Genomic DNA, 24,023 nt, shown 5'->3' with positions numbered 1-24,023 from the left:
TTATTTCTGCATCTAATTGTAGGCCCCCAAGGTCAGGTTCTCTGGTGGGCCCTAGGAGGGCCAGTCCTGCACTATGCTATGCTATGGGCTGTGCTTGACTACTTTCATGTCTATTTAAGGGGAAAGTTTAATAAAATAAAAAATTTTATTACTACGATTATTATTACACGGGTCTACTCAATTTATATATTTGCTTGTCCTTATGGGATATCATTTCCTCTTACACAATGAGATGGGAAATGGGTGGCCAGCCCTGTGTCCTAATTTCCTAAAATAGCAGATTATTACTGGCTAACATTTTAGTGCCAAGTCATACAAAAATTATTGTATGTATGTGTAAGTGCTTCCACTTCATTGTTTTTCTCCAACAAACTGGACCATCTAAGTTCAGTCAGCATATAAGATATATTGGAGAATAATGCAAAAAAAGCTTGATATCGTTATAGAAATGTTTTGGATTTCATGCAGATGTCCCTGTACATTCCAGTAAAGAGATGGTGATGGATGCCACAATATTAATACATACACTTACAGTATTGTATATCAGTCCATAAGCTTGGCACAAGATGACCTCATGGAAGGTCCATTCAGCTAATGTCATCTTAGGAAGGGAGATTCAGCACTACCTGCTAATTAAAAAGCCTTTTTTTTAATCAGGTATCTGCCAAAAGAGAAAAGTATAGTTCTGCAATTTCACTCAAGAACATTTTCGCATGAAGTTACTCAGTAGAACATTGTCCCCCCATTAGAGGATGCGCAGGAATTGTGGTTTCATAAGTGTTCATTCTGTATAGTCCATACGTTATCGATTTCATTTTGCCCAAGGATGGCTTGTTTTGTACATTTCATGGTAACGTTTTAGTGCTGCCACTTTTCTCGATCTCTGGAGCAAACTCATTCATTACCCTCCGTGCCAACGGATTGGTGGTCTTGAGAAGCTCGGCAGCTGAAGGGCGAGAGCCAATGTTGCTTTTGCTGCCTTTTCTCTGGAGAAGGGCCTTAAAGTCTTCATTTTTGCTGGATGACCGTGAGCTGCTCAATGTCCCAGTGGAATAGTCACTACTTGTTGAGCTGCCTGAATTCTTTACCGGTGATACTGAGCTTTGCCTGCTTCCAAAAGAGTCTCCAGAATCTTTCCATCCCAATAACTTCCTTTTTGACCTAGGAAAGAAATAATATTTTTCAAGATTGTCACTGGGAAAGTATCACATGCTATAATATATACTACTGGGATCCCTCATGGTGCCCTTGTTGAGGGATCCTATGATCAATATTGATTGTGCCTTTTTTTGGCAATTTTTAATTTGTAAGGTTTTTCAAGCATGGGCGTTGGCTCCATTATGAAAGCCAATCACGGTCGGACTGGGCCGATGGGACATCGGGGAAAAACCCGGTGAGCTCCGGCCCTCATGGGCCCCCACCAGCCCTACGTGGTGCAAAGTTTTTCATGCATACGCTTGCCGGGAGTTTAGAGGTTGGGAGGAGGCTCCTGGGGACTAGAGATGTCGCGAACTGTTCGCCGGCGAACTTGTTCGCGCGAACATCGGGTGTTCGCGCTCGCCGGAAGTTCGCGAACGTCGCGCGACGTTCGCCATTTTGGGTTCGCCATTGTTGGCGCTTTTTTTTGCCCTCTCACCCCAGACCAGCAGGTACATGGCAGCCAATCAGGAAGCTCTCCCCTGGACCACTCCCCTTCCCTATAAAAACCGAAGCCCTGCAGCGTTTTTTCACTCTGCCTGTGTGTGCTGAAGAGATAGTGTAGGGAGAGAGCTGCTGCCTGTTAGTGATTTCAGGGACAGTTGAAAGTTTGCTGGCTAGTAATCGTTTTGATACTGCTCTGTTATTGGAGGGACAGAAGTCTGCAGGGGTTTGAGGGACATTTAAGCTTAGGTAGCTTTGCTGGCTAGTAATCTACCTTCTACTGCAGTGCTCTGTATGTAGCTGCAGTGGGCAGCTGTCCTGCTTCTGATCTCATCTGCTGACTGCTGCAATAACAGTAGTCCTTGTAAGGACTGCTTTTATTTATTTTTTTGTTGTTTTACTACTACTACTACTACTACTACTATAAGAGCCCAGTGCTATTAGTCTAGCAGTGTTGGGGAGTGGGACTGGTGTGCTAATCTGCTGCTCCTAGTAGTTCAGCAGCACCAACTTTAATTTTTTTTTTTTAATATTCATTTTTTTTTTATTTTACTTTTTTTTATTTTACTACCGCTGTAGTAGTGTATAAGTTGACCTTGTAGGCATTGTTTGCCCAGTTTTTTTGGCCGCAGCCACTGAAGCACAGAGGCCAGAAAAAATATGCCATATAAATGCTGAAAATAGTAATTTTTTGCCATACGTTGACTCAACGTATATGGCAAAAAATGACTATTTTCAGCATTTATATGGCATATTTTTTCTGGCAACTGTGCTTCAGTGGCTGCGACCAAAAAAATGCATATTTTCTGCATTTATATGGCATAATTTTTCTGGCCTCTGTGCTTCAGTGGCTGCAACCAAAAAAATTTATATTTTCAGCATTTATATGGCATAATTATTCTGGCAACTGTGCTTCAGTGGCTGCGACCAAAAAAATGCATATTTTCTGCATTTATATGGCATAATTTTTCTGGCCTCTGTGCTTCAGTGGCTGCAACCAAAAAAATTTATATTTTCAGCATTTATATGGCATAATTTTTCTGGCAACTGTGCTTCAGTGGCTGCGTCCAAAAAAACTGGGCAAACAATGTCTACAAGGTCAACGTATGGCGAAAAATTACTATTTTCAGCATTTATATGGCATATTTTTTCTGGCAACTGTGCTTCAGTGGCTGCGTCCAAAAAAACTGGGCAAACAATGCCTACAAGGTCAACGTATGGCAGTTGTTTAAAGAGAACAGTAGATTACTAGCCAGCAAAGCTACCTAAGCTAAAATGTCCCTCAAATCCCTGCAGACTTCTGTCCCTCCAATACAGAGCAGTATCAAGCAGATTACTAGCCAGCAAGCTTACTATCATCTGTCCCTGAAATCACTAACAGCTCTCCCCCTACACTATCTCTTCCAAGCACACACAGGCAGATTTTTCAGATACATTTTTGCCCTTGATCCCCCTCTGGCATGCCACTGTCCAGGTCGTTGCACCCTTTAAACAACTTTAAAATCATTTTTCTGGCCAGAAATGTCTTTTCTAGATGTTAAAGTTCGCCTTCCCATTGAAGTCTATGGGGTTCGCGAACCGTTCGCGAACCGCTCGCATTTTTGCGCAAGTTCGCGAATATGTTCGCGAACTTTTTTTCCGACGTTCGCTACATCCCTACTGGGGACTGCAAGGAGGGCCCTTAATTTTGCAGACCCAGTGGGCCCCCAAGGCTTCAGTTCGACCCTGAAGCCAACGGCACTGATATTGATATTACTTTGGCCTAAGAGATCAGAAAAGTAATTTATAACCACAGCGGAAAGTGGACACAATTGTTGCACATACATATGCCATTCATCAAAGGTACCTGCATCCAAACACACTTCTTGCCCTTGCATATAGCTGCTCTAAGTGCAACCACATCTGCCATGCCTCTTCTACTCATGCACAAGTGAATTGTAGGGACGGGAATGCTACAAACATTCTTTAAAATTGCACTTGCATACTGCACTGTGGTTTTAAATTACCTGTGCACAAGGGACAAAAACAACAATTGTGTTTTGCACTTTACCTCACCTTAATAAATAAACCCCACCATGTTTCTAGTTAAGTTGACTACAAACATTTCTCTGTCTCTGTTTACCTGTGTATGACAGTAAATAAGTCTTCGGTTGTGCGTGAACTGACGAAAACTTCATCATCGTCCTCTGTAATTGATTCTGCTGTCTTGTTTGATACACTTTTGCACTCGTCGGATACATCTGTAAAACCTCCTGTATTACAGAGCAAAACAGAATTTGAAAGAACTTTAGTTATTTAAGGGGTTGTTCACCTTTAAATGAAATTGTAGTATGATGTAGAGAGTAATATTCTAAGACAATTTGCAATTGGTTTTTATTATTTGTGTTTTTTTATAGCTTTTTCTAAAGCAGCTCTGAAGTTTGGAATTTCTGGTTGGTAGGGTCAAAATTATCCTAGCAACCATGCATTGATTTGAATAAGAGACTGGGCTATGGATAGGAGAGGCTCTGAATAGAAAGTAATAAAAAGTAGCAATATATTTGTAGCCTTACAGAGCATTTGCTTTTTAGATGGGGTCAGTGACCCCCATTTGAAAAGTTGCTTAGAATTCGGCATTCTGTAAAATCCTAAAAGGCGAACCCTCTTCAATATTAAGGCCTGTGTCACAGGGGATGGAGAAAACTACATCACTGTCTTCCAATAGGACTTAACAATTCGCCGACATGCATGGCATCCATACTTTCACATTTTCATGTAGAAATCCAACCTGTTTGTTCACTGACAGTAGGATTTATGTTTTTAGGCCGCAATTCAACCTGTCTGGGACAGGTGGATGCAGTACCAGCCCTAAATTTTGTAGACAGGAGTAATCCAAAATGTCTTTGCAGTGGGTCTATTTCCCATGCTCTGGGTATCTTGCAGAAAATGATGTTCTAATTCTAATTGCACTCGTTTCTAAGCCGCCATGTTATAAGAATCTAAATTAATTACAAATCAACATTCTATCATGACATTTTAATTGTATCTATATTGTTAGTAGGTCCATAAACTCAGGTAACTGACAGCAGCCCAGAGCATGTGCTGTGAGTAGATGGGGAACTACTAGGTGCATCTTCAGAGCAACAGATTGTGCTAAAGGGCTGTGGGTTACTAATGAATCCTAAAATAAACGTATAGCCTACTTCTTTGTTTCCAAAATTTTTTTTTTAATAATTCACTGCAAAGAGGTGTACCTCTTAAACATCTAGAAAAATAATACCTTATGCTACTAATATATAGAATGCAGAAGAGTACCCAATTTGTAAAATATATATAATTTTGTCTTTTTTATCCTGGCAAAATAATAATTTAAATTCATGCATATGTATTGACACCAGAATTAATAGAGTTCTTACTTACCTGAGAGAGGATCAATAGTTATTACATCTGGCTGAGCAGCAGAGATAACTCCATGATATTTTTGGAACTCAATAATGTCAGGAAAAGAGCCTGTGCCGGCATCCAGTGTGATGATAGGTGACGTGCGTTGCTCGGATGGTGAGCATGCCACTTGGTTAGGAGGAGGTGGACTGGAAACTGGAAGATGTAAAACACTGGGCTTTTTGGGAATAGGTGGTGGAACCTTGACTCTCTTTGAATCCATGTAATTCAAGCTTTGTAGAGTTATTCGTTCAGGCAGTTGTTTGCCTTTGTAGAGCTCTTCTTCTTCAATGCTGCTCTGTGAGAAACTTCTTACTACTGAATGGGCTGCAGGAAAGCAACCATCCAAAGTGGGTGAAGGGTCTAAGGAAGGGGGAGTCTCTACACGAGCTTCTGTATCATTTATTTTCCTGTATCTAATAGTCCCCATCACCAGGTAGGCATCCTGTGGCGATACTTGATCTCTGGCAGGTGTTCCAGGAGTACTGGGAGATTGAATGGGAGACTCTGGTGTAATTGCAGAGTTTCTGTAAGAAAGGTTTATTGGTCTTCTGGACATTGGGGGTTTATCTGCTACTGGAGGCTTTATTTTCTTTTCAGGCAATGGGAATGCTTCATCAGCGAGTTCATCAATATGATCTATGCCATCAAAACTGTCTTCTGCCTCTGATTTACTGACGGATCGTAAACGTATGGATCTCAGGTCTGACTGAGTGACCATAGGCATTATGGGTTGCACTGGACTAGTCTTCTGGTTAAGTATAGTACCGAAGGTTGATTCAGAAGAATTTCTGTTGGCCCTTATTTTGCCCTTTGAAGGCCTTCGCAGTGTAGTTAGGTCCATATGGGTATGTGTTGATGGAGTCATTGGTAAATCAAAAGACTGTTGGACTTTTGGGCTTCTGTCAAGTGGTGGAACAGCTGGCAACGAAGACTTTCTCTCAGGAACAAGTGGTCTCACCTTATTGCTTTGGTAAGGAGAGTGGCCAAGAATCAATGATGTTGGCACTGCAGTTGGGGTCTCTGATTGACTAGAGTAACCACTTGATGGTGACATTAGACCAGGAGGTCTTCCAGGGGACATTTTTGAGTCTGTCTCTGTAAAAACCTGGAAGGGGGTAGTAGCCCTAGAATTAGAAGGAGAACTTAATGACTCTGAACTTCCTGGTGTCTTTATGACTGTGGTACCTGTCATTGTGCTAGAGCCAGAGAGCGACCTATACAAGTCATTCGATTTGCAGTCGCTAAGGTTCCAGCTGTGCAAGGTTTTTGATGTTGGCATTGTTGCATTACCCTGCATGGATGTTTGAATATAACTATGTCCTTGGCTATCAAAGGCAATACAGAGACTTTTAGGCCTTTGGTCTTTTGGCATGGTGACTACTGGTTGTAATTTCTGGCCACTTGCATCTTTAATCAATGAAACACTGCGAGCAGGAGGTGATGGCTTCTTTTTTGGCTTTCTCAAAGAGATGCTTCGAGATCTCCTCCTTTCCTGGTTGTCTTGCTCTGCTGAAACAGATACATTCTCAGTACTGGTGCTCTCTTCAGAGCTAGCACTAGGGTAATTTAGGGCATAGTCCCCACTTCCTCTCCTGTTCTCTGTATATACAATATCCACAGAGGATAGTGAACCTGAGTCTGTAGGCATTGATAGTGACCTCTCGCGGAAGGTGCACTCAGTAGATGATGTAGGCAAGGTTGACGAGTTGACTGCCCCTGTTTGGCCAGTGTGAAAGACGCCTTTCAACTCTTCTGTTTTTGTGTGATTGCCTGTATGGGCTCGAAGAGTCGCACTAGAACACATATTACCACTGTTATTTCTTAATATGTTCTCTTTCCTGTGCTTATATGATCCTCCACCTTTAGACATTCCAGGAGAAGCCATTGATAAGGTGGAAGATTTTGTTGTATCACTACTGTGCTGGCTTTTGACTGGGCTAGATGGTGTCATGTAGTTAAATGTGCTTTCCTGCCAGTTTGAAGACGTAGAAGAGTCTTTTGCTCCATTGCATGGAGGATTAGCGTACATAACACCTGCATTGTCCATGTTGCTTGGAGACTGCAAAATATGCCCAAGGTCACTGAACGTCTTTCTTAAAGGAAGCTGCTGTGGATGGGGAGTAGCTGCCCTTCCTCCAGGATGTCTCCCATGAAATGCTTCGGGCTTAGAAGGTGGGGACTCGGCTCTATCTGGTGGGGGTTTAATAGACGTTACACCGTTGACATTGCCTATAACAAAAAAGGAGCTGATTGTCAGACAAACTAACCTACAGAATTTTTAATTGTCCATTTAGAATATAATGTATAAGCTCCATTTATTTCCCATTATTTAGGCAACATAATTCAAGGGCATACCTGTATGCTGCTAAATTTCATACGTTATAGATGAAAATGGGAGCAAAGTGATTGTCTTATCACAAACATTTTGTACAGAGAGTAATAATAATAACCTGATGTGCTCGGCTTGGGGGTTGCTTCTACCGATGAAGTTTTGTCTACGTGATCCTGTGACTGATGGTGGGAGAATCCAATCACAGTCCGTCTGCGTCTCAGAGTAGTCTTCGGATTTACTGCGGTCTCTGTATTGAACAAGGAATGCCGGGAGTTTGCATGTTTATCAAAGAGTTCACCTGAAGTGGGAAAAGTATAAGGTTCAGTTCCATATACCCAGTCATAGTATGTTATATTTACTTGACAATATTACCAAAAAGGTTTAATGTGTTTATAGCAAAGCTATTGCCTCTGGCATAGGTTTGGGCAAAAGCTAGAGAACTGTGTATATGAGTGCACCAGCCTAGAGGGTTTTTGACTATACCCAAAGCTTTCGTTATTGCTGACGCACTGCTGGCTAACTAGCTGACTGCTATGGCTCATAAATGTAAGTAACGTGGGCTATGGGAGACAAGAAGTTCACTATAACACATTAGATTAGTGCCAGGAAGCTTTTTAAAGTGATTTTGACAAGTTCCTTTAAAAAAACTGAAATATGTCAGTTTCTCTTTAACCGTTTTATCGTTACATAACTACCTAATAAGATAAAAAATCTAGATTATATGTTTACTTTAAAAGAAAGGCAAGGGAGTTGCAGTAAAAGGTAGTGGGTGGTGAATGGCGTATTAACTTCATACAGTATCTAATCAGATGAAACTAAGTTAGTGAATAATTAAGCACAATAATCCACATTAACCAACTGGCTGCCTTGGTCTATTCATACATAGTGATGTCAAATGACTTGTTTTTATGACATGCATGCCAGGTTAGCTCCTGGATTATATATATATATATATATATATATATATATATATATATATATATATATATATATATATATATATATATATATATATATATATATATATATATATATATATATATATATATATATATATATGTGTGTATATTATATATATATATATATATATATATATATATATATATATATATATATATATATATATATATATATATATATATATATATAAAATCATATATAACTTTGTGATTCAAATTATTTGCTTTGCTAGCTTTAAGGCCAATGCATGTGGAATTCGGATTTCACAAGACATTTTTAGGTGGTTATACGAGTTATAATCTCAAGAACAGCAGCGTTGTTCATTATGTTTTCTGGGGGTGCTGGGGCAATTACATTTCATTTGCAGTAATAGAGTGATACTTTATTGACCTAAAGTAGCCCTTTAAAATGATGAGCACAGTTATCCAACAGAATAGGCTGTTCCTCACTTCTGTTTCATACTCAGGAAGAGCCTGTTTTGTTTTGTTTTCTTGTCTGGGCTGTTTATCAGGAAATAGTGCATGTTCCCCTAAGGGAAGGAACAGGGTTCTGTCCAGGGCACTTCCCTAGTAAGGTATAGGGGAATGTACAGTATCACAGATATAGAAAGAGTCTACACTGACCCTGAATTGGAGCACAGACTGTGAAATCAGTCTCGGAATGGAGTGTCCGGGGCCCACAGGGACTGCCGTGTGGGGGCCCCCACCCCAGTCACGAGTTCAGTCACTACTTGCAGGCATGATCGATGTGGGAGGAGAGCCTCCAAGGCTCATTGGGTTTTTTTCACGGTGCCCCGCAGACCTAGTCTGACCCTGAGTGGAAGTGAAGTCTTCTGGCAAATTTGTAATACCCCTCAATATTGGGACAATGTCCAATGCAACTGTATCTAGTTTAGCTTTATTCCATCTAAAAACTGGACAGTCTTGTTTATTGCCACAAACAACAAGTAATAAGTACTGCTGTTCACAATGGTTTGGTCTGAAAGTCTTGCCTTGTATGTTTTGTTTCAAAAACACACACTTTCATATAATACATAAGCACATAGAAAAGGGGGGTTGCTTTAGTAGATTTACGAACATTGGGGTACATTGCCCCATGGTAATAACCCAAAGTAACCATTTGGAAAATATCTTTCATCAGTGTGCTGCAGGTAGAACAATGAAATGCAATATCTAATTGGTTGCTAAGGGTTACTGCACAGAGGACAGTTTGCCCATTGTTAGTAAAAAAAAAACACAATGTAGTTAAAATATTTATGATTTCTGTCTGTTTTGTGTTCTCCGTGATTTTTTTCTAATTTTTCTCAGCCTTTTCCATGCTGTATGTGGCTTATGGCAATTCTGAAAGGAAAAAAGGTATCAAAGGTGCAAGGTTTTTCTATAATTCATTCCAGACAAGCAAGAAAATGCTGGCCTTACTAGATAAAGAATGCAACAGACCGCAGAGGAGCCAAAGGAGAAGGACTATGTTCATAGAATATGCATGGGCAGAACAAGGGCAGGACAAGAGAAGAACTGATTCTGAGACACCTTGGAACTGTATGTATGAGAAAGTGAAAAAATTTGCTACAGCTATAGGATATATGGAACACAGTACTGCATCTAGAAAGCCTTGAGTTACGGGAAGGCCAGCTCTGATAGACAGTACAGGTATAGGATCCATTAACGGGAAACCTGTTATCCAGAAAGATTCAAATTACAGGAAGGCAGTCTCCCATAGACTCCATTTTAATCAAACAATTCCGTTTTTTTAAATGGAATTTCTTTTTCTCTATAATAACAAAACACTACCTTGTACTTGATCCCAACTGAGATATCTAAGTAATCCTTATTAGAGGCAAAACCAGCCTATTGGGTTTATTTACTGTTTAAATTGATTTTAAGTAGACTTAAGGTATGGCGATTCAAATTACGGAAAAATCCCTTATCTGGAAAATCCCAGGTCCTGAGCATTCGGGAAAATAGGTCCCATACCTGTACCTTGTACTTGATCCTAACTAAGCTGCATAAATCTATATAGGATCCTATTGGTATGGCAAGAAAGATCCAAATTATGGGAAACCCAAACATAATAGTTCCTATTGGTGGGGGCATGTCATCTGTCTAGGTGTTGGCGAGGGAAACATTTGCTCCATCTGTAAACATAACATAATTCCATAGCATTTTTTACAACATATAGGACCGGATTTAAGTAGTGGGTGCCCCTAGGCCCACTGACGTTTGTCGCCCCTGTCACCTCCCCTTATTCGTGCAAATTTTCATCATCTGGACTGGAGCAAAGGGGATTATGGCACGGAAATTTAAAAAATTATTGTATCTCCAGCGCATACTCAGTGTTTTTGAACCAATGTGGGTGTGGTTGGGCAGCATACCGCCCCCTAAAATCCTGCCGCCCTAGGCCCGGTGCCTAGGTGGCATTTCCACAAATACGGCCTGACAATATATTTATGCATTTTTAGTCCATTCTAAAAAAAAAGTTTGGCCACCATTGGGAAGGAGACATTTTAGGACCCAAGACACATACCTGACACATTAATGGGTACAATGTTTGCCTGGATGGAGTTAGATTGATGCCATCTCCTCTCCTCTGGGATAGGGAAAGGGAAAGCTTTAATCCAGGCCACTTGCTTGTCTGGCGTTGTGGGTAAACTTAGACATGTTTCTCGTGGCCTAACACCTGCAGTGGAGGTTTCTTCTTCACTAACTCTTCTGTTGGTCGGCTGTTGGGCCACAAAAGAGACAACAGATTAAGTGTTAAAATGTTTCTGTCCATGCAAAGGAAATTGCAATCAGCAATGTGGTTTAACAGAGTGTATCCTGTTTGTAATGAAACACAAGAACAAAAAAAAAGATATATGGATGTTGAAATTCTGTTTCCTAGATCAACCAAAGTTGTGGCCATTAACAGGTGCAGGTATGGGATTCATTATCCGGAAACCCGTTATGTCCAAATAATCCAAATGGAAGCAAATACAATTAAACTTTAATTACATCCCCTAAATAAGTTTTCCCTAATTTTACACAGTTTGTTATCCCACCTATATATAATGCATAATGAATCTCCTTGAGTTTACATTTTCCTGGATTTTACATAATTTTTTTCTGATCCCCTGAAAACTGTAAAATGGGGGTTCTACTGTATTGTGTTTATTTGCACCATTCATCAAAGGGGTTCCCCTTTAAAATCTTGAGCAGATAAATTTGAGGGATAATAAATGGACCCCTAAAATTGTATCTCTGCATCCATCTGACCTCTTCTTTTGAATCGTATACAAGGGTACCTATTGACACAGGGGAACCCTGGAGCTACCATCACCCTGGAGATTGATGCATGTTTCTAGTGATGGGCGAATCTGTGCAGTTTCTCTATGCCAAAAAATCCGCAAATTTAATCCGAAATTCGCGAAACGGCAAAAAATTTGCAAAACTCATTGAAATCAATGGGCGTCCGAATTTTGACGCGCGTCAATCTTGATGCACGTCAGTTTTGATGTGTGCCAATTTTTTTTGAGCCAGCGGATTTTTCGGGGGAGAATTTTCACTGCAGTTTCACAAATTAATTTGCTTCTGGAGAAACATGGAAAATTTGCCACAAATTTGTGTCTGGTGAATTTATTTGCCCATCACTACAGGTTTCCTATAGCAGGTTGCGTCAACAGGTGCAAAATATTTACAACAATCAAATCCAAAACCGCATTTTAACAGAGTGGTTGAAATTAAGCCATCCTAAGCCAAATGTTAGAAACCAATTTGAGCACTGCATGCACAATTGCTTTCATTTGACACATCAAATCCAACTCCTACGGGAACAACGGGCATTTACCGTCCGTAAATGAGTGCTTATGTGAGTTTACCCCAAACCTTCCCCTTACTGATCTTCAAGCTGGACATTCAGGATTGTCTAGAAAACCAAAAAGACATTCTCCTTAAAACTGGTCTTCAGGCTGATCCCCCAGCCGCTGCTCCAGGACCCCCTTGGAAGGTCAGTCTCACAGTTTGTAAACCACTGGATTAGGTTTGGATTTTATGTATTTATATGGTTTTAATATTCAGTGTTTCAGTTAAGGTGACAACCATGTTCCATATACATGTGTATGGCCACATTTTATTGTTCTATGGATGGCCATGTTCAGTTTACTGTTCTTCACAGTCTGATACAGGTGCAGGAAATGTTTGCCCTTGCACATAGCCTTGTGTTATGTCCGCAGTACTGGCTTCAGTATAAAATAGTAAAACCTTCTCATCCCCAGAGCAATGCCTGTAGCACTGAAGCTCAGTGGTAGAAATTAATTTAAATGCTCCTAGTGCATTTATAAGCAGCTCGTTGGTTTCCATGACTACTGTTCATTTTCCCCTTTGGCTATTGTAATGAATTATAAGCTTTTTCTGCATGTCAAGCATCCTATTTGGTATCTACACTTCTTCTGTGGTCCAACCATGTATAAGTGCATCACATTACATACATTACATTTTGTGAGAAGTACCAGCTCTACCCCACACTGGTAAAATACTTTTTAAGCATATTGGGAATGCAGCACTAACAGCATTATACAGCAACATAGGGTTGCTTTGGGGCAGTAACCCATGATAGCCAGGTAGCAGTTAATTTCATTGTTCCAGTTAAGTTATAATAAGGAATGTAACTAAATGGTTGCTGTTCTGCAGATAGAGAAGCCAGGTTACTTGGCACACAATTTGTTTTATTGTTGCAAAAGATTGTGGCACTGTATGCCACAAGGCACAGTAAGGCTACGGGCACACAGGCTGAAGGCTCTGGCTGTTGTGTGCCTGTGTATATTTGCAGGCTGAGAGAAGCAGATCTGCTCAGTGCCCCTGCACCATTGATATGAATCTGATCAGCCTGGGTGCACTGACACAGTGGAACTGAAGCTGAGGTCAGCCTGGAGATGCCTCCTATCACATATTTGGGCTGACCTCAGCTTCAGCTCCACTGTGTGAGCCAGGGCTGGAACTAAGGGTAGGCAGAAGAGGCACCTGCCTAGGGCACAAAGATGTGGGGTGCTGGGCAGGAATCCAGTCAAAAGTTTTCTGCCTACCCCTAGTCTAGGTGTCTCCCTCCCCTGCTGCTCTCACCCCCTCCTCTCTCCTCACCTCTGGCACTCTTCCCTCCATCTGTCACTCCACCCTACCTCCCCCGCCTTTCCCTTCTTCTACGTTACTCTGCCTTGTCTTCCGATGGAGCGTGCACACTCGCTCATGAGCGCAGTCCCGAACGTGCGCACGCAGGAGGCGGGGTTCATTAGGGCGCCCTGTCAGCACAGCCCGGTCCTATTGTGAGCGCACACAGGCTGATTCGTTTCACATCAATGGAGAAGGGCCACTGAGCAGATCTGCTTCTTTCAGCCTGCAAATATACACAGGCAGACAACAGCCAGAGCCTTCAGCCTGCGTTCCCAAAGCCTAAGCATTTTCCATCTGCACTAAACATATATCTGACACTATGCTACATATTCTCCACATTCTTTGTTCTGCTCTTGCCACAATTCTTGGTGGGACTTAGTGAGGTTAAATGAGTTTTTGTGTTGACTGCCTACTAGATCTAGTCTGCTCCCTTTTCCTAAGGAGCAAGATCATAGTGAACCCTGTAATGCTCTAGCTGGGATGTTAATGCCGAATATACTGTACCAGCACCCACATCAGGAAAAGATTGGGTAAATAAGATGGAGGATGTGAGCTACTCTGAGGTTCCACCAAACTATGTTAAAACCTCAGTTTCATTCGTAGAAGTAAAGTTTAACTACAGAAGTAGGCTAGAAATGTTGTTAATTAAGTTTTGACTTCTGTACCAGTCCAAGACAACCACAGCCCTTTAACAGTAAATATCTGTGCCTCCATAGATGCCCCAGAAGCAGTGGCGAAACTACCGGGGGAGCAGGGGGTGCAATTGGGCCAGGGCCCGCACCCTCTCAGGGCCCCCCGGCAGCTCGCTCACTGCAGATTTCTGGCCGCTCGCTCACTGCAGATTTCTGGCCGCATCGGCTAAATCTCGGGTAAAAAAATCTGGTGCGGAGGGGGGCGGGGGCCCGACGGCACGTCCCGCACCAGGGCCCGCCCCCCTCCAGTTACGTTACTGCCCAGAAGTCCCACCTCTTCTTTTCTGCTGATTCACTGCACATGCTCTGTGCTGCTGTCACTTACTGAGCTTAGGGACCCACTCACAATATACTGTACACATAGAATATAAATGTCACAATATAAGGCTAATATAGATAATTACTACGTCAGCTCAGAAACCAGTACAATTAGCATCATAATGTAATAATCAGCCTTGTAGCATCAGCTTATATTACAAGCCAACCTCATTTTCTGCTTGATAATTTGCGACAACCCCTAAGCTTATCTTCTCAACAGCTGCTTAGAGCCCACTGAGCATGTGAGTGTCACAGACACTTTCCAAGATGGTAACCCCCTGTGACAAGTTTGAAGTCCTGGATCATTGCTCCTATTGAGAAGCTGAAACTTTAGGCTGGTGCAATAAGATCAGTATATAAAATATGTAATTTTTAGCCATATTCATTTTTAGGGTTTAGTTTATGACTTGAGATCATTGGCACAGAATTATATTATAATATAGATCAACACAGAGTCCCCAAAAATTCCCTCCATGTGTGCAACCTATATATTTGATGACAGGTCTGCAACCTCCTCATCTTTGCTTTTGCTATACAGGTATGGGATCTGTTATCTGGCCATCTCATAGACTCCATTTTAGCCAAATAATCCAAATTTATAAAAATGATTTCCTTTTTCTATGTAATAATAAAACAGTACCTTGTACTTAATCCAAACTAAGATATAATTAATCCTTATTGGAAGCAAAGCCAGCCAATTGGGTTTATTTAATGTTTATATGATTTTCTTGTAGACTTAAGGGGGTATATTTATCAAAGAGTGAAGTTAATAGTGAAGTTCTGCCACTAGAGTGAAATTCCGCCACTCTCCATTCATTTCTATGGGATTTTTATAGGCGTATTTATCAAAGGGTGAACTTTCACTTTCACCCATTGATAAATATGCCTTTCAAAATCCCATAGAAATGAATTGAGAGCTGCAGAATTTCGCTCTAGTGGCGGAACTTCCCTCTTTGATAAATTTACCCCCTAGTATGAAGATCCAAATTACGGAGAGATCACCCCAGACGATATATGTTGATATCCTGTTGTGCCTGTAGACAAAGCTATACTTGCTAAGACAATTCATTCATGTTACATACAGTTTTATAGTTTTCTAATTATTTGCCTTTTTCTTCTGACTCCCCAAAAGGGGGTCTCAGACCCCATCTAAATACAAATGTTCTGTACAGCTACAAATGTATTGTTATTGCTACTTTTTATTACTTGTCTTTCTATTCAGGCCTTCTCCTATTCATATTCCAGTATCTTATTCAAATAAAATCATGGTTACTAGGGAAATTTGAACCCTAACAACCAGACTACTGTACATTACAAACTGGAGGGCTGCTGAATAAAAAGCCAAATAACTTAAAAACCACAAATAATTAAAAAATGAAAACAAATTGCAAATTGTCTCAGAATATCACTCTCTACATCAATGGTCCCCAACCAATAGCTCATGAGCAACATGTTGTGTCCCAACCCCTTGGATGTTGCTCTCAGTGGCCTCAAAGCAGGTGCTTATTTTTGAATTCCAGGCTTGGGCACAAGTTTTGGTTGCATAAAAACCAGATGTACTGCCAACCAGAGCCTCATGTAGGCTGCCAGTCTTCACAGGGGCTACCAATAGCCAATCACAGCCCTTATTTGGCACCACCCAGGAAATATATCATACCTGTGTTGCTCCCCAACACTTTTTACATCTGAATGTTGCTTACAGGTGAAAAAGGTTGGGAACCCCTGCTTTACATCATTCTAAAAGTTATTCAAAGGTATTTTTTGTATTATTATTATTATTTTTTGTATTTGTGGTTTTTGAGTTATTTAGCTTTTTATTCAGCAGCTCTCCAGTTTGAAATTTCAGCAATCCTGTTGCTGGGGTCCAAATTAACCTAGCAACTGTGAACCAATACGAATAGGAGACTGGAATACAAATAGGAGAGGGCCCAAATATAAAGATGACTTATAAAAGTAGCAGTAACAATAAATGTGCAGCCTTACAGAGCATTTGTTTTTAAATGGCATCAGTGACCCCCAATTGAAAACTGGAAAGAGTCAGAATAATTGAAAAATTATAAAAAATTAAATTAAAAAAATAAATAACGGAGACCAATTGAAAGTTGCTTAGAATTACCCATTTTATAAAATGCTAAAAGTTCACTTAAAGGTTAACCACCCACCAAAGAAGTGAACTAGCGCAATGGAATTATTACAGGTTCCACTATTGCCCTTCATATTTCATACTCACCAGGTATACAAACTCAAGGCGCTTGGGGGTATTCCTGGTGGGAGTCTCTGGAGGAAGTGTTGCAGACTGCGATAGGGCAGAATAACGGAATGTTTGTCCTGTGACTTTAGTGTCTAGATAGCGATCTTCAAATTCTTCTGTAAAGCAATCACCTGTGAAGTTAAAAAAAATTAATTAGACTTGATGTGATGACGTTTAAGGATGGCAAATACAATTATAAGGAGCTTTAAAAAAGGAATACATTCTGCTGGAATTTAAAGAGGGTATTTATAAGGGTAAAAGAAAAAACAAGAGCCATGAATATCGTGTAAATGCGATCCTTATAAGCGGTGCTTACTTAGTGATGTCATCAGTTATAATTGGAGCTTAGTGATATCATTTCTGTTACATTACTCACTTGTTCATTATAATACAAATTCGAATAAATTACCCCCTGTTGCAAAATATTAGGATATTAGAAGTCACCTCAGAGTTCCATGAACTCAGCCTTCGGCCTTGTGTTTTTATATGGTCTTGGGACTCCTCGGTAACTTATAATATCCTTATATTTTACAAGAGAGGGGTATTTTATTCACTATATTAGACATGGGTGGAGCTCATATCTAACAATATTTTATTTAGCTAAATGTTGATTAAAATTAAACCCAACAAATGCCATTTACCACCAAGTTTGCCTACTTCTTTTGACCAGAAAAGGATTTTTAAAGAATAGACATTTAGCAAAGTTAGATAAATACAAAATGGTTTCAACCTCAACACATAATCCGGTCAAAGTAGCAGAAGTTACTTGGAGCTAAAGTGGTGGTTCACCTTTGAGTTAACTTTGAGAATGTTATAGTATACTAGTATATTAGTACTATACTAGTAATTCTAAGCAACTTTTCAATTGGACTTAATAATAATATTCTTGGTACTTTCATTCAAGAAGGGGTTTGTATATTGTAATGCTTTTTTTGGAACTTAGATCTATAAGATGGACATTGGCCTACATCATTTCATCTGTCTCCCTGAACATGAGTAACTATGTTAGGCTATTAATGATATCCTCTATGGACTGTCAGATATATTTATTGTAAATATGCAGTATGATATAAATGTCATGTATATATGGCTGACTGCATGTGCGCGTGTACTGTATTGGAATGACATCAGCTTCACCAATTCATAGGTACCATACCAGATGAAAGCGAATCTGAGAAAATCACAAATTGGGGCTGTACTGAACTAAGCTCTCTTAAAACCCAGGGGTGTATGCCATCAGGCCCCGGAGCCTTGTTTACATTAATTTTTTTTAAAGCTTTATGAACCATATCCTGAGTCAGCCACTGACTAGATTGAGCTGAGCCAGGTCCGGACTGAGAAGTAAAATAGGCCCTGGCATTTCAGGTACACAGATGCCCAAACAGCCCCCACCAGCCCACTAAATACTGACTTTCTATGGGACCTTATAGCAGCCCCTCTGGCATTTGCCAGAACCCAGAGATTGCCAGTCCGGGCCTGAGCTGAGCTATCAGTGCAGCTATGAAGTGGGCCTGCGAACTCAGACTCCTCTATTGTATACACTGAAGAACTTATTTAGCACATTTGCCTTTTCTGTATCTGTTACAACCATACTGGTACCATTACTGGTACCGTTATTTAAAGGAGCAACACTCTCAACCTGCATCTTTTTACTATAACTACTCTTCATTTCCTTTCTTTGCCTTCCGGATTGCTGTTTTACAACATTTATTATAGTGTTCAGTGTCGGACTGGGATGACAGGAGCCCACCAGAAAACCTTAGACAGTGGGCCCACTTTCCAAACTATTATTCCTCCTCCCATCTCTCAACCTCTTTATTCTTCTAGTCATTTATATCTACTTACTATATTTTTCCATTATTAAGCATTTTCCCCATAAAGGAAAAGGTAAGGATCATAAAATATGCTAAATGGTTAGAAGCAAGAGGGCCCACCGGGAGTTTTCCTGGTATCCTGGTGGGCCAGTCCGACACTGATAGTGTTTATATTCATTAAATGCAGCTTCTGTCCCCACAGACTTGCAGTTTTAATATGCCTTTGTCTTATTTGTCTTATTTCCTATTAACTTATTTACTTCTATATTAAGCCACATAGGGTGGTTCTTATTGATTTTACAAAGGGAATAAATTTTGAACATTAACAATTTAATATAATTTTAAATAACAACCAATTTTATAAACTTGTTCCCATTAACTGATCTGGCAATACTGTTGCTCCAGTCAATATCTGGGTAATTAAAATCCAAAAACTAACCAAATAACCAAACTAGCAGCCTTTTTTATTTGCATCAGAAGCTTAGCCTCCTCCTCACTTACATTAGGGGGTCTATAGCATACTCCTACAATTAATTTGCTGGAGTCTTTACAATTGATGAAGAACTCTACCCATAAGACTTCTGCCCCCTAATTTTCTAACATAACCTCCTTCTTTATATACGCTTTTAAATCCTGCTTAACAGACATACCCCCTCATTTTCTATTGCCTCTGTCCCTCCGAAACAAAGTATAGCCACTGATATTAACTGCCCAGTCATGCGACTCATTCAGCCATGTTTTGGCCACACCAATCACATTATATTTTCCCTCCAGCATCAGCACCTACAGCTCTCCCATTTTACCAGTCAGATATCATGATATAAGTGTTGAGATCTTGACAATCAGTTTGGGGGTTTAAATCCTACATCACAATAAATTGTGAAAGTGAGGTTGTGGTTAGTAGCACAGGTTATGGGTCATATCACTGTCCTCCATGATTCCAAAAGCATTGGGGTAAGTGGGCTGCTGAAATGTTTATTATCTCTGGCTGACTTAGCAGTGTTTGGGTGTTTAGTGCACTATTGGGGCGAAGTAGTAAAAGACACAAAAAAGACATACATTTGCCCAGGAGAAGCAACATATAGCAACCAACCAATAGGTAGCATTACTGGTCAAACATCTTATTGGGTGCTTTGGTTTTCTACACCTGGTTAAATGTAATTTCAGAACACCTGTTAATAAATTGCCTGCTTCTTTCTTAACTTTTCTATCATTTTTAGCTGTGGGAAGTAGGCCCATCCAAACTTACCACAAAGATCTTTGTTAACAGTTCTCCTGATGGCAGTTAATTGCCTGTGTTTTATGAATAATCATTTGGGTTTCTCTGCTGAGGAGTAACTTGTGCCTGAAGCCAGAGCCATAGGGGTAGGCAGTAGTGATTTGTGGGCCGGCCCGATACCCGTGGACCCGCCGGTCAGAAGGGTTCGAGCTGACCTCGCTGGTACCTTTGTTTCTCCTCCTCACCCTTCCAGTGTCTGTTGGTCTGTGGCCAATGCTAACTTTTATGGATAGGGTAAATGCAGTGACATAGGGGGTGCAGATTATTATGCTCGCCTTGGCTTTCAAAACTCCTTTGCCCCATTCTGCCTGAAGCTATATAGGTTTTGGGTTATAGATTTATACAGTATATAACTATATAATACACAAAAGCCATGAATATCTTGTAAATTATATCCTTATAAACGGTGAGTTCTGATGTCATCAGTTATAAACAGTGAGTTCTGATGTCATTTCTGTCACATGACTCACTGAAACGTGTGTATTATAATAAATAAAGTACCCGCAGAGTTCCATGACCTTCGGTTTTTATATGGTCATGGAACTCCTCGGTAACTTATAATATCCTTATAATTTACAAGAGGGGATACTTTATTCACTATATAATCTATATATATTATTATAGACACAATTGCCCTACACTTTAGGAACCATAGAAATGGCTATAGCTATAAGTTTTGTATTTCTCTAATTCTGTACATTGGCTATTCTAGATGCTTTTCTGAATAACTGTACTGTGCCGTTGAGGAGGGAGGTATTTTTAGGGCCTGGTAACAAGAAAAGTCAGTTTATCTCTGCATGGGATATCACTTATGGGTGATTTAGCTTCTAAAATGATTTGTAGCTAGTTTTGTAGCTATTCCTAATCCGCCAGGCAATGCTGAATGTAATATTGACTCTAAAGACTGTGCTGTGATTTTCAGCAGAGCACACAATGCAGAAGTTGTACATTGTATAGAACATCTAGTACATTAATGCTTCTTGAGGCCGGCTTAGTGGAGAACCTGCCGCGGGATATTTTTGGCTTAGCCATGCATTCACATGAGCACTCAACACTATGCTTATTAACTATAATATTTTTATTTAATAGTTTTTCAAAACAGATTTTATGGGCTCCATAGACCAATTTGCAATATATTACTTGTGGACGACATTTACACAAGCACAAAAAATATCTATTTTTAATTAAATATGGAAATTACAAGAATGTTAAAAACTAATAGGTGTTGAGTTACTATACTAGCTGCTTCACTTTCACACACACAATATCAGTCTAAGATAGAGCACTTTATGCTGCCAGAGCAAAGATTTTAGGTCAAAGCATCTTCTGAAATAACCTGTAAAACCAAAGTCTTCCTATATAAACTCATATATTTTCTTACCCTGAAGAAGGCTCTGCAGGTTCAGTTCAGCCTCCTGATGAAGCTCTTCCACGCAAGGTGGCCGTTTAGTGGACAGAAAAACATTTACTGGCTGTTGTTGCCAGTTTCCCAGCTTCGACTGGTCCACAGCAGAAGCAGCTATAAATAGGAAAATAAAAGATGATTAAATATCAATACCAAGCTTAAAGGAAAACTATACTCCCCCAAACAATGTGGGTTTTTATAAAAATATATTGCATAAAATAACTCATATGTAAAACCATTTTCATAATAATATACTTTTCTAGTAGTATGTGCCAATGGGTAATCATAAATAAAAAATAGCCATTTTAAAAAATATAGGCCGCCCCCAGGGATCTTACAATTCACTGTGCACACAAACATACCAACAAACCATACATGTTAGGTCACATGAGCCAATTAACAGACAGAGTTCTGTCTTTAGCTTCAACACTTCTTCCTGTAACAGTTAAGCTGGCCATAAATTTTGAGATTTTTAAAAGATCCGATCGGCATCGTGAGACCACGATTAACTCGGAACGATCGTAAGAATTGTCCACCAACTAAAAAGACCAATTTGCCATGACTTACGTATGACTCGATGTCGGTCCCAACACCCACCTACTCCCCAAAAATACTCAGACAATCGTTATGGGTGAAAAGGCCGCAGCTTGTTTTTATTGCTTAACCTTATTTAAGCTTACGTAAAATATCTCCCAAACAAAACCTCATTATTATTATCAACAAATTGAGTAACCTGTTAACATGCATAAAAAACACATTAGACGCTAAAGGCTGCATGTATCAAAATATATAACATGTTGATGAGTGTAAACTATTAGCCACTGAAGGCTGCATATAACATTTCACAATAACTTGTAATAACTTACAGTATTCCTGTTAACCAACCCTTTTCTCCAGCCTAAGGCTAAGCCTCGATCACTTCCTTCCATGCCTGCTGTGCCTAAGCCTAGCCCCAGGTCAATCTCACCTAAGCACTACAACTCCCTTTCGGCTACCCATTAGGGGAGCCCCACTACGCCTGAGCTGCGACTGATCTCCCAACCCTCCATGTCGGGCAGGCGGGAGGGAAACACTCTTCCTCCTGCTGTTCCCCAGGTAAGACTGGCTAACCGCCTCTTACTCCTCTATTTATAGCCTAAGCCCAACCCATTGCAGCCCTGCCTCTATTCCTACAATCCCCATAGTGCCTAGCATTCAGACCCCCACTTTAGACCTACTCGTCCCTCAGTCATGCCCCTCTCTGCTTCACCTTTTTCCAGGGGCACTTTATGGGCTTCTGGAAAACAAAGGGGAGCTGCCTGCTTGGCCCTACAGACATAGATAGATTGCACTGGGGCTGACAAAGATTTTTTAACCTGGCCGATCAATGTCCTGACAGATGTCGGGCGAAAAATCGTAAGTTGTACGATCGTTCGAATCCCACTAACCGCACGATAATTTCGAAGGATTGGTCGGACTTCGCTAAAATCGGTCGTTCGGCAAGAGAAATCTTTGCGTCTATGGGGACCTTTAGAGTTGTAGTATTTCTGGTCAGGTGATCTCTGAGGCAGCACAGAGACCATCACGAAATGGTGGTTCAAGGCAAGAGATGTAAAAGGGCAAGATTTACTTAAATATATATTCCAGTATAGTAAGATTCTTTAATATGCCACTTAATATGATGTAAACTATCTGTTGCTTAACTGTTCATTTTGGGGGTATAGTTTTCCTTTAATCAAGAAATCCCAAAATGCATAACTTTTATCTGTCCAAGTCAAATAAACATGTGCTTGATGTGGCACATACATTTATATACAGGTATGGGGCCTGTTATCCAGAATGTGCAGTACCTGAGGCTTTCGGGGAAAAGGGATCTTTCTGTAATTTGGATCTTGATACTTTAAGTCTATTAATAATCATTTAAACATTAATTAAACCTAATAGGATTGTTTTGTATCCAATAAGAATATTTATATTTTAGTTGGGATCAGGTACAAGGTACGGTTGCATTCTTACAAGAAAAAAGGAAATCATTTTTAAAAATCTGAATTATTTGATTGTAATGAAGTCTATGGGAGACCAAATTTCTGTAATTTGGAGTTTTCTGGATAACCGATTTCCGGATAATGGATCCGGTAATGGATACCTGTAATAATATACAGTAAAGTTATATTGAACATGAGCAAATTACATAGTTAGTCTCAAATTTCATCCATATAACTAAACATTCATAATGTCACTGTAATAAACATGAACAGTAACTGCTGACTAAAGCATTTACAAACACTAAAAGTGATGCACTGAGTGCTAGAGCATTGTCCACAGAGCAGCTTTGTCCCATAATGTGCTTAGATTTATGACCACAGAGGAATTTATTTTTGTAAGCATAATAAATATGTTGGCGACCAATAACGGAACTATCACCACGAGGACCCGGGTGCAGGCAGAGCAGCAGGGACCCGTAGCAGGGACCCCCACCCTCCCAAGGGGGTGTGGGCCCTGGTGCAATCGCAACCCCCACACCCAGTAGTTACACCCTAGTTGGCGACTACTTGGCACATTGTCATCTGTGACATTTAGAGTTTAACACCAGAGATTGACCTGTTAATTTCCTATGGTGATTTAAGGCAGACTTTTAAAAGCCATGACAAAGCCACTCCCTGCACTTCCATATAGTTGCACTTGGCACCACTGCATCAGTCCTGCCCCTTGTTCCACAAACACATGAAAGTGCCTCTATTGAGGCACTGGAATTATAGAGGAAGAAACATGGCAATTTATGTCCAAA

At 40.3% G+C, this 24,023-nt stretch overlaps 1 protein-coding gene across 5 annotated transcripts in view; it reads right to left on the bottom strand.

Moving 5' to 3' along the window:
- Positions 1–435: 435 nt before the first annotated feature.
- The window catches only part of nhsl2.L (NHS like 2 L homeolog), a 109,898-nt gene continuing 86,310 nt past the window's right edge, over positions 436–24,023 (bottom strand). For all 5 annotated transcript variants that reach the window (XM_041572570.1, XM_041572571.1, XM_041572572.1 and 2 more), the window contains 7 exons: positions 21,233–21,370; positions 16,738–16,889; positions 10,880–11,075; positions 7,515–7,694; positions 5,041–7,293; positions 3,764–3,893; positions 436–1,161 (listed from right to left, as the gene is read on the bottom strand). In XM_041572570.1, coding sequence (XP_041428504.1) covers positions 846–1,161; positions 3,764–3,893; positions 5,041–7,293; positions 7,515–7,694; positions 10,880–11,075; positions 16,738–16,889; positions 21,233–21,370 — 3,365 coding nt within the window. In that variant the 3' untranslated portion in view covers positions 436–845. The remainder of the gene's footprint in view (positions 1,162–3,763; positions 3,894–5,040; positions 7,294–7,514; positions 7,695–10,879; positions 11,076–16,737; positions 16,890–21,232; positions 21,371–24,023) is intronic.

This window comes from Xenopus laevis, chromosome 8L (genome assembly GCF_017654675.1).
Source record: "Xenopus laevis strain J_2021 chromosome 8L, Xenopus_laevis_v10.1, whole genome shotgun sequence".
In the NCBI taxonomy this organism is placed as follows: Eukaryota; Metazoa; Chordata; class Amphibia; order Anura; family Pipidae; genus Xenopus; species Xenopus laevis.
Note: the sequence above shows the minus strand (reverse complement) of the source record. Positions and strands in the feature narration are given on the sequence as shown.